Source organism: Cherax quadricarinatus, chromosome 86 (assembly GCF_038502225.1).
Source record: "Cherax quadricarinatus isolate ZL_2023a chromosome 86, ASM3850222v1, whole genome shotgun sequence".
Lineage (NCBI taxonomy): Eukaryota > Metazoa > Arthropoda > Malacostraca > Decapoda > Parastacidae > Cherax > Cherax quadricarinatus.
Genome location: NC_091377.1, coordinates 4,441,955 through 4,457,707, shown reverse-complemented (window position 1 = coordinate 4,457,707; position 15,753 = coordinate 4,441,955). Strand labels below are relative to the sequence as shown.

At 41.5% G+C, this 15,753-nt stretch overlaps 1 protein-coding gene across 1 annotated transcript; it reads left to right on the top strand.

Annotated features, from left to right (window-relative positions):
- The first annotated feature begins 11,514 nt into the window (after nucleotides 1-11,514).
- On the top strand, nucleotides 11,515-14,584 carry LOC128703061 (acanthoscurrin-1-like). Its single transcript, XM_053797608.2, has 2 exons — nucleotides 11,515-11,550; nucleotides 14,014-14,584. The coding sequence occupies exon 2, from the start codon at nucleotides 14,014-14,016 to the stop codon at nucleotides 14,431-14,433; it is 420 nt and encodes a 139-aa protein (XP_053653583.1). The 5' UTR covers nucleotides 11,515-11,550; the 3' UTR covers nucleotides 14,434-14,584.
- Nucleotides 14,585-15,753: the final 1,169 nt, after the last annotated feature.

Sequence of the window (15,753 nt, the reverse complement as noted above, 5' to 3'; positions counted from 1 at the left end):
CGAACTAGTGATCATCTACCTCGTATCAAGGCAGAGACTGACCACTAGTAGTAACACCAGGTGTGATAGTCACTCTAGGAGTTAGGAAACTAGTGTACCCAAGTGTACATTAGTGTGTACATGTGTTTCACTGTACTGCTAAGCTTACATGTGCTTTGTACTTCTGTGTACTCATATATACTGCCATGTATTCTTATGTGATCTCCCATTTCCTCTGTACTCCTCTACTCCCACGAACTCTACAGTACTCCCATGTATTCTCCCATAATCCAATGTACTCTTACGTAATCTGGTGGACTGACTACATCCAGACTGAGGGACTGATTACCTCAAACTCCCCCTCCTCATTTTTCACCTTCCTCTGCAGTGGACTGAAGAAGCCACTGGCTGGCGAAACGTTTCCAGAATAAACATACCGAAATGTTGCACAAGTGTCTCATTTATCAGCTTATCGAGCTTTCTCAACCATTTATTAACATGTACTGTAATTTCACGTACAGAAATCTGACGTATTATAGCATCACATACTGTACTCACGTACTCTCACGTACTCTCACATACTGTACTCTCACGTACTCTTGCTTCAGCCGGTGGACGCCTTGAAACAAGTGGACTTCCCCAAAGGTGTCTCTCGCAACAAGAGAAAGTTTTCTACCTAACCTTTGGAAATTTTCAATGTCTTGGGCATTTATGACCATCACGAGGGTGCACTAAACCCGTAGGGACTATACATGGGTTTGGTGGTTGTGGAGGGTAGGTTTAATTCCTTGGATCGAGAGCCGTTTGTGAATGAGGGGGAGTTGAAAGGTCACTGATCACTGTGTTGTTTGATAATCTAACCACCGTGTTCCTTGATAATGAACCACCGTGTTGTTTGATAATTAACCACCGTGTTGTTTGATAATTAACCACCGTGTTGTTTAATAATCTAACCACCGTGTTGTTTGATAATTAACTACCGTGTTGTTTGATAATTAACCACCGTGTTGTTTGATAATTAACCACCGTGTTGTTTGATAATCTAACCACCGTGTTGTTTAATATTCTAACCACCGTGTTGTTTGATAATTAACCACCGTGTTGTTTGATAATTAACCACCGTGTTGTTTAATAATCTAACCACCGTGTTGTTTGATAATTAACCTTCGTGTTGTTTGATAATCTAACCACCGTGTTGTTTGATAATTAACCACCGCGTTATTTGATAATCTAACCACCGTGTTCCTTGATAATTAACCACCGTGTTGTTTGATAATCTAACCACCGTGTTGTTTGATAATTAACCACCGTGTTGTTTGATAATCTAACCACCGTGTTGTTTGATAATATAACCACCGTGTTGTTTGATAATTAACCTCCGTGTTGTTTGATAATTAACCTCCGTGTTGTTTGATAATCTAACCACCGTGTTGTTTGATAATTAACCTCCGTGTTGTTTGATAATCTAACCACCGTGTTGTTTGATAATTAACCACCGTGTTGTTTAATAATCTAACCACCGTGTTGTTTGATAATTAACCTCCGTGTTGTTTGATAATCTAACCACCGTGTTGTTTGATAATTAACCTCCGTGTTGTTTGATAATCTAACCACCGTGTTGTTTGATAATGAACCACCGTGTTGTTTGATAATCTAACCACCGTGTTGTTTGATAATTAACCACCGTGTTGTTTGATAATTAACCTCCGTGTTGTTTGATAATCTAACCACCGTGTTGTTTGATAATTAACCTCCGTGTTGTTTGATAATCTAACCACCGTGTTGTTTGATAATTAACCACCGTGTTGTTTAATAATCTAACCACCGTGTTGTTTGATAATTAACCTCCGTGTTGTTTGATAATTAACCTCCGTGTTGTTTGATAATCTAACCACCGTGTTGTTTGATAATCTAACCACCGTGTTGTTTGATAATTAACCACCGTGTTGTTTGATAATTAACCACCGTGTTGTTTAATAATCTAACCACCGTGTTGTTTGATAATTAACCACCGCGTTATTTGATAATCTAACCACGGTGTTGTTTGATAATTAACCACCGTGTTGTTTGATAATCTAACCACGGTGTTGTTTGATAATTAACCACCGCGTTATTTGATAATCTAACCACCGTGTTCCTTGATAATTAACCACCGTGTTGTTTGATAATCTAACCATGGTGTTGTTTGATAATTAACCACCGCGTTATTTGATAATCTAACCACCGTGTTCCTTGATAATTAACCACCGTGTTGTTTGATAATCTAACCACCGTGTTGTTTGATAATTAACCACCGCGTTATTTGATAATCTAACCACCGTGTTCCTTGATAATTAACCACCGTGTTGTTTGATAATCTAACAATTGCGTTGTTTGGTAGTCTAATAAGATTGTTGTTTGGAAGCCTAACAACCGTGTTTCTTGGAGAGCTAGCCACCGTGTTGTCTGGAGGTCTATCACCGTGTTATTTGATAATCAAACCACTGTGTTGTTTGAAAGTCTAACCACCGTGTTGTTTGATAATTAACCACCGTGTTGTTTGATAATCTAACCACCGTGTTGTTTGATAATTAACCACCGTGTTGTTTGATAATTAACCACCGTGTTGTTTGATAATCTAACCACCGTGTTGTTTGATAATCTAACCACCGTGTTGTTCGATAATCTAACCACCGTGTTGTTTGATAATTAACCACCGTGTTGTTTGATAATCTAACCACCGTGTTGTTTGATAATTAACCTCCGTGTTGTTTGATAATTAACCACCGTGTTGTTTGATAATCTAACCACCGTGTTGTTTGATAATTAACCACCGTGTTGTTTGATAATTAACCACCGTGTTGTTTGATAATCTAACCACCGTGTTGTTTGATAATCTAACCACCGTGTTGTTCGATAATCTAACCACCGTGTTGTTTGATAATTAACCACCGTGTTGTTTGATAATCTAACCACCGTGTTGTTTGATAATTAACCACCGTGTTGTTTGATAATCTAACCACCGTGTTGTTTGATAATTAACCACCGTGTTGTTTGATAATCTAACCACCGTGTTGTTTGATAATTAACCACCGTGTTGTTTGATAATCTAACCACCGTGTTGTTTGATAATCTAACCACCGTGTTGTTTGATAATCTAACCACCGTGTTGTTTGATAATTAACCACCGTGTTGTTTGATAATCTAACCACCGTGTTGTTTGATAATCTAACCACCGTGTTGTTTGATAATCTAACCACCGTGTTGTTTGATAATCTAACCACCCTGTTGTTTGATAATCTAACCACCGTGTTGTTTGATAATCTAACCACCGTGTTGTTTGATAATTAACCACCGTGTTGTTTGATAATTAACCACCGTGTTGTTTGATAATCTAACCACCGTGTTGTTTGATAATCTAACCACCGTGTTCCTTGATAATTAACCACCGTGTTGTTAGTAACACTCGCTAGTTTGATTTCTAGCCTCATAAACTTAAAACTAAACTAGACATAATTTGAGAGGAGAGACAATGTCCGATACAAAATTGAGAAATATCTTGAACAGAAATGTGAAAGAGGAATGAGAGATATTAATGTTATAGATATATTAAGCAGATCTTCTGAAGAGGGGCTCTTACTGAGGCTTGTATATAGAAATTTTATATATATATTTTTCATAGTTGTTTTCAGTTGGTTTCTTATTTGGTGTTAATGAGACTGTTGGTGTTTGTTGATGGTTTTCATTACAAGGTATCAACCACTACTACCACCATCACCCACCACTACTACTATCAACCACGACTACCACCACCACTACTATCAACCACTACTACCACCATCAACCACCACTACTACTATCAACCACTACTACCACCACGACTACTACTATCAACCACTACTACCACCACGACTACTACTATCAACCACCACTACCACCATCACTACTACTATCAACCACCACTACCACCACCACTACCACCACCACTACTACTATCAACCACTACTACCACCATCAACCACTACCACCACTACTACTATCAACCACGACTACCACCACCACTACTACTATCAACCACTACTACCACCACTACTACTATCAACCACGACTACCACCACCACTACTACTATCAACCACTACTACCACCACCACTACTACTATCAACCACTACTACCACCACCACTACTATCAACCACTACTACCACCACCACTACTACCACCACTACTACTATCAACCACTACTACCACCACTACTACTATCAACCACTACTACCACCACCACTACTGTCAACCACTACTACCACCACTACTACTATCAACCACTACTACCACCACCACCACCACTACTATCACCACCATTACTATCAACCACTACTACCACTACTACTATCAATCACTAATATCACCACCACTACTGTCAACCACTACTACCACCACCATTACTATCAACCACTACTACCACTGCTACTATCAGCTACTATCACTAGTATTACCAACCACTACCAGCACCACTACTACTGTCAATCACTACCACCACTACTATCAACCACCACCGCTACTACTACTATCAGCCACTACTACTACCACCACCACCACTACCACCACCCACAAGAAACATCTGAGTACAAATAGGAAGTACGTGTGTCTCGTTTAACAGACGGTGGATAGAGCCTCCACCACGTCTTGCCTTAAATAACTCACATGAGTTTATCATTAACACGAACTATTATTAATATTATTACGACCACCCACAGGAACATCCACTTGAGTTGCCACTGGAACAGCCGGACGTAAATCTCAGTGGATTCTCACGAAGGGAAAAAGGAGAGAGTTGTAGCGGGTGACCCTCATGGTTAAGGTCATATCATGGGACTTCCCAGCCTTGTGTCACCTTCAGTACACCTGCCAGGGAGGGCCATCAGTGCCACAGATCACTCTCCTCCCTACCCTCCCTTTCCCCTCACCTGCTAGGGGAATTAAAAGTAATACGTCAGTAGGTAATCATGCAGTATGACACAGACAAATCTCCTTTACTCAATACCATTTAACCATAAGTTTTGAAGGGTGGAGGGGGAAGCCAGTGGAAGGCCTCTGTCAGATGACCAAAAGCTCCAGCTGTGGGTCATCATATAAATAAGACCAGCGTCAGGAAACACTTGTCCTATTTCCTGACGAACCTAATACCTCCCTCACTCAGTCCTAACATACACCTCTTACTCCATACCCCTAATCCTTCAGCACACGGGATATATATACACAGAGATGTGTATATTTCTCAGTGTATACATCCCCAAAGTTTACTTTTGTCCCTATTTTATGGATTGAAGTATTCTTGTCTGGTGGGGAAAAGATTATGTGGATCCTTAAAGGGTGGCCAAACAGCAGGTGGGTGATGAGGAATCAATCAGTCAGTCCCCAGGTAAAACACTGCCTACCCACACTCTACATTGCACTCTACCTCACTCAAATATGTCAGTAACTTGACCTAGTGTTGTGGCTCCACTGACACACACACACTGGTTGAATCAGTGAGTAATGACTCTTCAAGGGAAGTGCCTTAGGTAATGACCCTTCAAGGGAAGTGCCTTGGGTAATGACCCTTCAAGGGAAGTGCCTTAGGTAATGACCCTTCAAGGGAAGTGCCTTGGGTAATGACCCTTCAAGGGAAGCGCCATGGGTAATGACCATTCAAGGGAAGTGCCTTGGGTAATGACCCTTCAAGGGAAGTGCCTTGTGTAATGACCCTTCAAGGGAAGTGCCTTGGGTAATGACCCTTCAAGGGAAGTGCCTGGGGTAATGACACTTCAAGGGAAGTGCCTTAGGTAATGACCCTTCAAGGGAAGTGCCTTAGGTAATGACCCTTCAAGGGAAGTGCCATAGGTAATGGCCCTTCAAGGGAAGTGGCTTGGGTAATGACCCTTCAAGGGAAGTGCCTGGGGTAATGACCCTTCAAGGGAAGTGCCTGGGGTAATGACCCTTCAAGGGAAGTGCCTGGGGTAATGACCCTTCAAGGGAAGTGCCTGGGGTAATGACCCTTCAAGGGAAGTGCCTTGGGTAATGACCCTTCAAGGGAAGTGCCTGGGGTAATGACCCTTCAAGGGAAGTGCCTGGGGTAATGACACTTCAAGGGAAGTGCCTTGGGTAATTACCCTTCAAGGGAAGTGCCTTGGGTAATCACCCTTCAAGGGAAGTGCCTGGGGTAATGACCCTTCAAGGGAAGTGTCTGGGGTAATGACCCTTCAAGGGAAGTGCCTGGGGTAATGACCCTTCAAGGGAAGTGCCTGGGGTAATGACCCTTCAAGGGAAGTGTCGTGGGTAATAACACTCCAAGGGAAGTGCCTGGGGTAATGACCCTTCAAGGGAAGTGCCATGGGTAATAACACTCCAAGGGAAGTGCCTGGGGTAATGACCCTTCAAGGGAAGTGCCTGGGATAATGACCCTTCAGGTGCCTTGATTGCGGTGAAGGGCTCTTGATCCATGATATACGAAGCAATTTTACCCTCCTTATATTAAAGGTGACTTGCCTACCATCCCCCAAATGCTGTAAATTTTCGTGGGTGCCAGCGAGGCTTCGTAAACATAATAATAATGGTCATAGGGTGTAGGGTTCACCTTCCAGGTGAACCACACATCTTCCAGATAAACCATACATCTTCCAGGTGAACCACGCACCTTACAGGTGACCAATACACCTTCCAGATGAACCATGCATCTTACAGGTGACCGATACACCTTCCAGGTGACCTATACACCTTCCAGATGAACCATGCATCTTACAGGTGACCTATACACCTTTCAGGTGATTTATACACCTTCCAGATGAACCACGCATCTTACAGGTGACCTATACATCTTCCAGGTGACCTATACACCTTCCAGATGAACCACGCAACTTACAGGTGACCTATACATCTTCCAGATGAACCACGCACCTTACAGGTGACCTATACACCTTCCAGGTGGCCTATACACCTTCCAGGTGACCTATACACCTTCCAGATGAACCACGCACCTTACAGGTGACCTATACACCTTCCAGGTGACCAGCACACCTTCCAGGTGACCAGCACACCTTCCAGGTGACCAGCACACCTTCCAGGTGACCAGCACACCTTCCAGGTGACCAGCACACCTTCCAGGTGACCAGCACACCTTCCAGGTGACCAGCACACCTTCCAGGTGACCAGCACACCTTCCAGGTGGCCAGCACACCTTCCAGGTGACCAATACACCTTCCAGGTGACCAATACACCTTCCAGGTGACCAGCACACCTTCCAGGTGACCAGCACACCTTCCAGGTGGCCAGCACACCTTCCAGGTGACCAATACACCTTCCAGGTGACCTATACACTTCATCTTAGTGAAGGTACGAAGCCTCATGGCTAAGCTTTCAATTACAATTTTCTCAGTTTTTTCTATACAGATACTTGAACAGTAATTATATCAAAATTCCGACATCAAAATTTAATTATCTTTGGTTATCAAATATTTAGTAAACGTTTTGCTTTCCTTGTATTTAAAGCCTAAAAAATGGCAAAAATTAGAGAAGAAACAGAGAGCGAAACGTTGCCCTTAACAAAGGCTTGTTACATCATTCTATTTGTGTTCAGTGGTATAAAACTAGTGAGTGCGGGGCGCCCACTTCCCAGTGTTTCTGCCAAGTTACTGTGTGAATCTTGTTTGGTTTTTGTGTTAATGACTAACCTGGTACACGATGGTCCTTCAGGCAGCACATTAACCATTCATTACCAGTCAAGAATATTTTATTGCCTGTGTCCGTGCCTGTGTCCTTGCCTGTGCATTGTTGTGAATAAGTACGAGTGTACTTATCCTGATCGTAGTTATATATATATATATATATATATATATATATATATATATATATATATATATATATATATATATATATATATATATACAAGGAATTCGCGAGAGCATGCGAAATATACACAAACACTGATCTCTGGCTGAAGGAGACTCGAACCTACGAACCTTAGGACAAGGTACGCAGTGCTTTACCAATCTACCCACACTGGACAATACCTTGGCGTGTAGCATCCGCTGCACGTTTGATCCAAGGCAGCCAGCTTTCAGGGAGAAGGCTTACAGCTTTTCATCGCATGCTCTCGCGAATTCTTTGCATTGTTCAAATCTCTAGTAAGGCTGATGCATGCAGGGAATGAGATGAAAAGCTGTAAGCCTTCTCCCTGAAAGCTGGCTTCCTTGGATCAAACGTGCAGCGGATGCTACACGCCAAGGTATTGTCCAGTGTGGGTAGATTGGTAAAAAGCACTGCGTACCTTGTCCTAAGGTTCGTAGGTTCGAGTCTCCTTCAGCCAGAGATCAGTGTTTGTATATATATATATATATATATATATATATATATATATATATATATATATATATATATATATATATATATATATATATATATATATATGTTGCAGGGAACACCTCACTACAATATAATTACTTTCTATTATCCAGACACTGTTTATTCCATGAGGTTTTAGCTCTTTCCCATGATTATAATAATAATCTTCCTATGAGCAGCATCCTAACCAATAACTATATTTCTAGACATCTTAAAAACTGTTGATTATTCCCATAAAGTGTTTTTCAATAATAATAATAATAATAATAATAATAATAATAATAATAATAATAATAATAATAATAATAATAATAATAATTATCATAATTACAGTGATAATATATAATCCTTCAAAAATAAAAAAATCTTCAGAAAATTAGTGTAGGCCTAACACTGGCCCTAAGACTAGACCTAAGACTGGACCCAAAACTAAAACTAGGCCTAAAATTAGGCACAGGGTTTTATCAACAAGGTAAGTCATATTATTTTCGAGTCCAAGTGACCAGACCTTCACTACCTTAAAGTGAAAGCTATGTTTTTTTTTTTTTTTAGCCAGTACAAGGTGTGTGGGGAAGCCCAGTAGCTGCTGGTTGAGCCCGTGAGGGTCACCAGCACCCTCACTATATACCTCAAGAGGGAGCCTTGCAAGGCTTTGAATTAGATCAAGATTTCTCCTGGATTTTGAATTTACACTTTGACATTATTGTTAATTTGATTGATAATAATAATAATAATAATAATAATAATAATAATAATAATAATAATAATAATAATAATAATAATAACAGCAATAATTTTATACTTGATTTGTGGGTGCTTGTGTGTACTAATCTATATGTGGTTGCAGGGGTCGAGTCACAGCTCCTGGTCCCGCCTCTTCGCTGGCTACTACGAGGTCTACTTTCTCCCTGTTCCAAGAGCTTTACTGTACTCCTTCTTAAAGCTGTGTATGGATCCTGCCTCCACTAAATCACTCTCCACTGGCTGAAGAAATACTCGTGTGTGTGTGTGTGTGTGTGTGTGTGTGTGTGTGTGTGTGTGTGTGTGTGTGTGTGTGTGTGTGTGTGTGTGTGTAGTTGTGGTTGCAGGGCTCGATTCATAGTTCCTGGCCCCTGTGTGTGTATGTGTGTACTCACCTAGTTATGGTTGAAGGGTCGAATCACAGCTCCTGGCCCCTGTGTGTATGTGTGGAGGGCACCCCAGAACCAGAGAGGAAAACAGTATTTTAAAATTAAATAACTCATTTCGACTCTCAACTGAGTCGTCATCAGCAGAGTAACAATAAAAGTGGAGAATAACATGTGTCTCTAATATAAATTAATAATTTATTAATACACATTATTATATTACTAACTATAAATTAATAATTTATTAATACACATTATTATATTACTAACTATAAATTAATAATTTAATTAATGTAAATTAATATTTTAATAATTAGTTAATTAATGATATAAATTAATAATCAAATGGTTATAACCATGACCATAATTTTTATAGGGGTGGAGGGGTAAGCCAGTGGAAGGCCTCGGTCAGATGACCAAAAGCTCCAGTTATGGGTCATTATATTACTAAGACACGTGTCAGGAAATACTTGTCCTGTTTCCTGACAAACCTTACCTAACCTAACCTCACCTTGCGTAACCTTACCTAACCTAACCTTACCTTACCTTACCTAACCTTACCTAATCTTACCTAACCTTACCTTACCTAACCTTACCTAATCTTACCTAACCTTACCTTACCTAACCTTACCTTACCTAACCTTACTTTACCTAACCTTACCTAACCTTACCTTACCTAACCTTACCTTACCTTACCTTACCTTACCTTACCTTACCTTACCTTACCTTACCTAACCTTACCTTACCTTACCTTACCTTACCTTACCTTACCTAACCTTACCTTACCTTACCTTACCTTACCTAACCTTACCTTACCTTACCTTACCTTACCTAACCTTACCTTACCTTACCTTACCTTACCTTACCTTACCTTACCTTACCTTACCTTACCTAACCTTACCTTACCTTACCTTACCTTACCTTACCTTACCTTACCTAACCTTACCTTACCTTACCTTACCTAACCTTACCTTACCTTACCTTACCTTACCTTACCTAACCTTACCTTACCTTACCTTACCTAACCTTACCTTACCTTACCTTACCTTACCTAACCTTACCTTACCTTACCTTACCTTACCTTACCTAACCTTACCTTACCTTACCTTACCTAACCTTACCTTACCTTACCTTACCTTACCTAACCTTACCTTACCTTACCTTACCTTACCTTACCTTACCTAACCTTACCTTACCTTACCTTACCTTACCTAACCTTACCTTACCTTACCTTACCTTACCTAACCTTACCTTACCTTACCTTACCTTACCTTACCTTACCTTACCTTACCTTACCTTACCTTACCTTACCTAACCTTACCTTACCTTACCTTACCTAACCTTACCTTACCTTACCTTACCTTACCTTACCTTACCTTACCTTACCTTACCTAACCTTACCTTACCTTACCTTACCTTACCTTACCTTACCTTACCTAACCTTACCTTACCTTACCTTACCTTACCTTACCTAACCTTACCTTACCTTACCTTACCTTACCTTACCTTACCTAACCTTACCTTACCTTACCTTACCTTACCTTACCTTACCTTACCTTACCTTACCTTACCTAACCTTACCTTACCTTACCTTACCTTACCTTACCTAACCTTACCTTACCTTACCTTACCTTACCTTACCTTACCTTACCTTACCTTACCTAACCTTACCTTACCTTACCTTACCTAACCTCTCACAAATCACAAACACATATAGACTAACGTCCACTTTTCAACATATTTTAATTAAGAATATCGCACCAACTTACCTAATTAATATGAAAATAGAATACAGAATACACAATAAACAATAGGGATCAGTACACGAACTTCTTGACCTATATACATAAAATCCCTTACATAAATTATGCAAATAATAATATTCATTATCTTAAGGTATTTAGAAACCCTTGAATTTTCTAACCATTAATTAAAAAAATTTAAGTTTATTTGGTTAATAAACATCTTTTTAATGTCAGAAATATCAGCAACTAGCAACCTTTGCCGAAGGTGATGGGTATATAAAGGGGAGAGAGAGTCGAGTATTGTTGTACTGGGTCACTGCTTGTTACACACACACGTACTGAAGGTGAGGTGCTCCTGCTACTGCTGCTGTTGTTGCTGTTACTGCTGCTTTTGCTGCTGCTGCTGTTTCCTCTCATATCTCCCTCCCTGAGAGAAACAGTATTATCCCACTCAATCTCTCTCTCTCTCTCTCTCTCTCTCTCTCTCATCTCTTTTTCTCCTTTTGTTACCACTGCCTTGCAATATATATATCTCGGCCGTTTCCCACCATGGCAGAGTGAACCAGAAAAGAAAAAACACTTCCATCACTCACTCCACCACTGTCTCGCCAGGGGTGTGCCGGCACTACAGTTCGAAAACTGAAACATACCTCCACCCATCCTTCAGAGTGCAGGCACCGTACAGCCTACGTGTGGTTCGCAAAATATGAACATTTGACAGCATATTGCAAGATGTATGAGCTGGCTCAGACAGGTTTCGGTGGCTGTGTTGGCATGCCTAGCTGCTGATAACAACAGCCTGGTTGACCAGGTAGTGAACAGTCAAGAGGTCCGTATACAAAGTCACAAAATTAGTATTTATGGTGGACTGTTCTAATTATCTTTGACTCGCTGGCCTTCACCTCCTAAGGCAGAGTGACCCAGAAAAGAGAAAACATTCACCATTGTACGGTCAATGTAGCTGTATATGAATACTTTCTTCTTTGGTCAGGGGCACCTGGAGATTACTGCTGTCATTCATGCGATGGCTGTCTTGTCAGAGGATTGCTGACATCATAGTTCAGATGACCTTCCCAACAGCAACATCCTCACCCATCCTTCAGAGTGCAGGCACTGTACTTCCCACCTCCAGGACTGTAACATCCTCACCCATCCTTCAGAGTGCAGGCACTGTACTTCCCACCTCCAGGACTGTAACATCCTCATCCATCCTTCAGAGTGCAGGCACTGTACTTCCCACCTCCAGGACTGTAACATCCTCACTCATCCTTCAGAGTGCAGGCACTGTACTTCCCACCTCCAGGACTGTAACATCCTCACTCATCCTTCAGAGTGCAGGCACTGTACTTCCCACCTCCAGGACTGTAACATCCTCACTCATCCTTCAGAGTGCAGGCACTGTACTTCCCACCTCCAGGACTGTAACATCCTCACCCATCCTTAAGAGTGCAGGCACTGTACTTCCCACCTCCAGGACTCAAGTCAGGCTAACTGACTCCATTAAATCCCTTTATAAATGATACCTTGATCACACGCCAACAGCACGTCAAATCCTAAGAAAGCAATTGTCTCCACTCCGATCTAACACGATCATTAGGAAAAGCTAAACTCGAAAGTGTGCTGTGAAGATTTAATTCACACAAGGGAAAGTTAGCTCATATTCTTTGGATCAAGAACCCTTCACGAGTATCAAGGTGCCTTCCTTGATAAAATGCATCATAAGCAGCATTACAACAAAAAAACGGGATTTTATGTTTCCACAATACCGTGGCCAACATAATTCGCAATTAACTCATAATTCGGAGGCTGAAACAATTCACAAGTGTCCCACAGTACCGTGGGATAGTACCGTGTCTGGAACAATTCACAACTTGTCCACAATACCGTGACTGGAACAATTCACAACTTGTCCACAATACCATGACTGGAACAATTCACAACTTGTCCACAATACCATGACTGGAACAATTCACAACTTGTCCACAATACCATGACTGGAACAATTCACAACTTGTCCACAATACCGTGACTGGAACAATTCACAACTTGTCCACAATACCATGACTGGAACAATTCACAACTTGTCCACAATACCATGACTGGAACAATTCACAACTTGTCCACAATACCATGACTGGAACAATTCACAACTTGTCCACAATACCATGACTGGAACAATTCACAACTTGTCCACAATACCATGACTGGAACAATTCACAACTTGTCCACAATACCATGCCTGGAACAATTCACAACTTGTCCACAATACCATGACTGGAACAATTCACAACTTGTCCACAATACCATGACTGGAACAATTCACAACTTGTCCACAATACCATGACTGGAACAATTCACAACTTGTCCACAATACCGTGTCTGGAACAATTCACAACTAACTTACAAACCGAAAAGAAAACATTTAACAATGTTTCGGTCACTTCTGGACCATTATCAAGTGAGTAATGAGATTTAAATACTTATTTAAATGCTTCATGTTAAGGGCAAAACCCACCTGAGTCATTAATCGCCCAAAACGTCTTGAAGACTTGATCCTCCGTCTGCTGGGTGCGAGACGGACGAGAGAACTGAGAGAGAGAGAGAAAAGAGAATTACAATGAACTTCAGAATTTGTTTCCTTTCTATTTCAAGTGGTCACTTGATATGTTATCTTATAACTTACTTTAGTTTATCAAGTTGATAATGTAAGGGTTTTCCGGTTAGCTTATATTCATTTCCATTTATTATTTTTAACTCTTATGGTCATTTTTAAGGTAAATAAACATGATTTTTACTATATCTTGCAGATGCGCGCTGTAGTTTTTGTGTTTGTGGTGTTGGTGGTGACTCTGGCTTCCGCCAGACCTGAGAAGGTTGCTGCTGCTGGTGCTGCTGGCGAACCCAACCAGAGGTTCTTTATACCCAACGTGGTAAGCTCTCTACAAGGAGCCATCAATGGCTTCTTGAACCCGTTCAACAAACCCGGCTTCGCCGGCAAACCGGGTCTCTTCGGCGGAGGATACGGAGGTGCACCAGGTCTCTTCGGCGGACCTGGCCTCTTCGGCGGAGGATACAATGGAGTACCTGGCCTCTTCGGAGGTAGCGGCTTGGATGGTCTTAACTTCAACAAAGGAGGTGGCTACAATGGATATTTCCCTGGAAGCTATGGCGGCTATGGGCAGGGTGCCTATGGACCTGGCTATGGCTACACCAATTTCTACGGATAGTGGCGTCGACTCTCTCCCAAAATACTTCCCATATAGTCACTCAACAATTATTTATTTAAAAACAATACATTTCTTCACCATTTGTCATTTTTTGAAGTCTATCGCAGTAATTTATGCACTATATTTCAATAAAATTTAATGAATATTCAAACGTTTTGTATTTTCAAACTGCCTTTTTTTATGAATTTTCTCACCTTTCTGCCAACTAGATGTTTTGCGCAGTAGTTTGGGGTACGGGTGTGGAACACGGGTATTGAATGTTGCAGTGAGAGGGAGGCAGGGGGCAGTGATGTCGATTTTGATGGCAACGTATGGTGTAAATATTATGCATACAAAAGTATTATTGAGGAGTAGGAGAGGGTTAGGTTAGGTAAGATTTGTCAGGAAACAGGATAAGCACTTCCTGGCGCCGGTCTTAGTCATATTGTGACTCACAGCTGGACCGAGGCCTTCCGCCGGCATACCAGTGTACCCTTTAAAGTTTTTGATGTAGTTTGGGCATTTAGAGAGGTTAGAAAAGAACAGGATGACTAAATGGATATATCAATCTACCGGTGGGAAGAAGGATAGGTAAGGATCGTCCCAGACAGGGTTAGAGAGGGTGTGCAGAAATGCCTTACACTTATAGTACGGTTTGGTATCCTTACACCGGACGTCTCTTCCTGGCTGCGCCTCACCCTGCTTAGGCCTCAGTTTCTTTGCACCTCCCTCCTGTACTAACCTATAATGGGGTTGCAGGGGTCGAATCACAGCTTCCGGCCCCTCCTCTTCACTGGTCGCTACTAGATCCGCTCTCACCCTGCTCCAAGAGCTTCATCATACCTGTTCCCCGTCTCTGCAAGCTTACGTCCCTCCCTGGCTGCACCTCACCTTGCCTGCCTCTCCCCACGTTCCAGTGTCAAGTAACTGCTTAATTTCAGTTCACACCAGCAATAATGGTTGGGAATTAACAATCAGCTGGTGCACTGTGCACACCAGGCAGATATCACTTGACTACACAACACTGACAGCATCGCTGTCAGTGCAGTGAGTTTGTCTCTACCCACATAATTTATCTTTGTTAACATTCTTGAATTTACAGGTTGAGTTATCATTTCTCTTCATGTACAGGTTAAGAGCTGTTATCCTACCTCAGCTCATTTACAAGCTAAGAGATGAGATCCTCTCTCAACTCATTTACACTCTTGGAGATTTTGTTCTGTCTCAGCTTATCTGACAGCCCGGCTCTAGCTAAGGTACACTACCAACCCCCAGGATGCCACCCACAACAATCGACTCACTACCTGGTAAACAGAGTCAAAGGAGATTTGTCCATACGTC

Excerpts from the sequence above, each read along its gene's own strand:
- LOC128703061 (XM_053797608.2), top strand. The coding sequence starts at position 14,014 with ATGCGCGCTGTAGTTTTTGTGTTTGTGGTGTTGGTGGTGACTCTGGCT.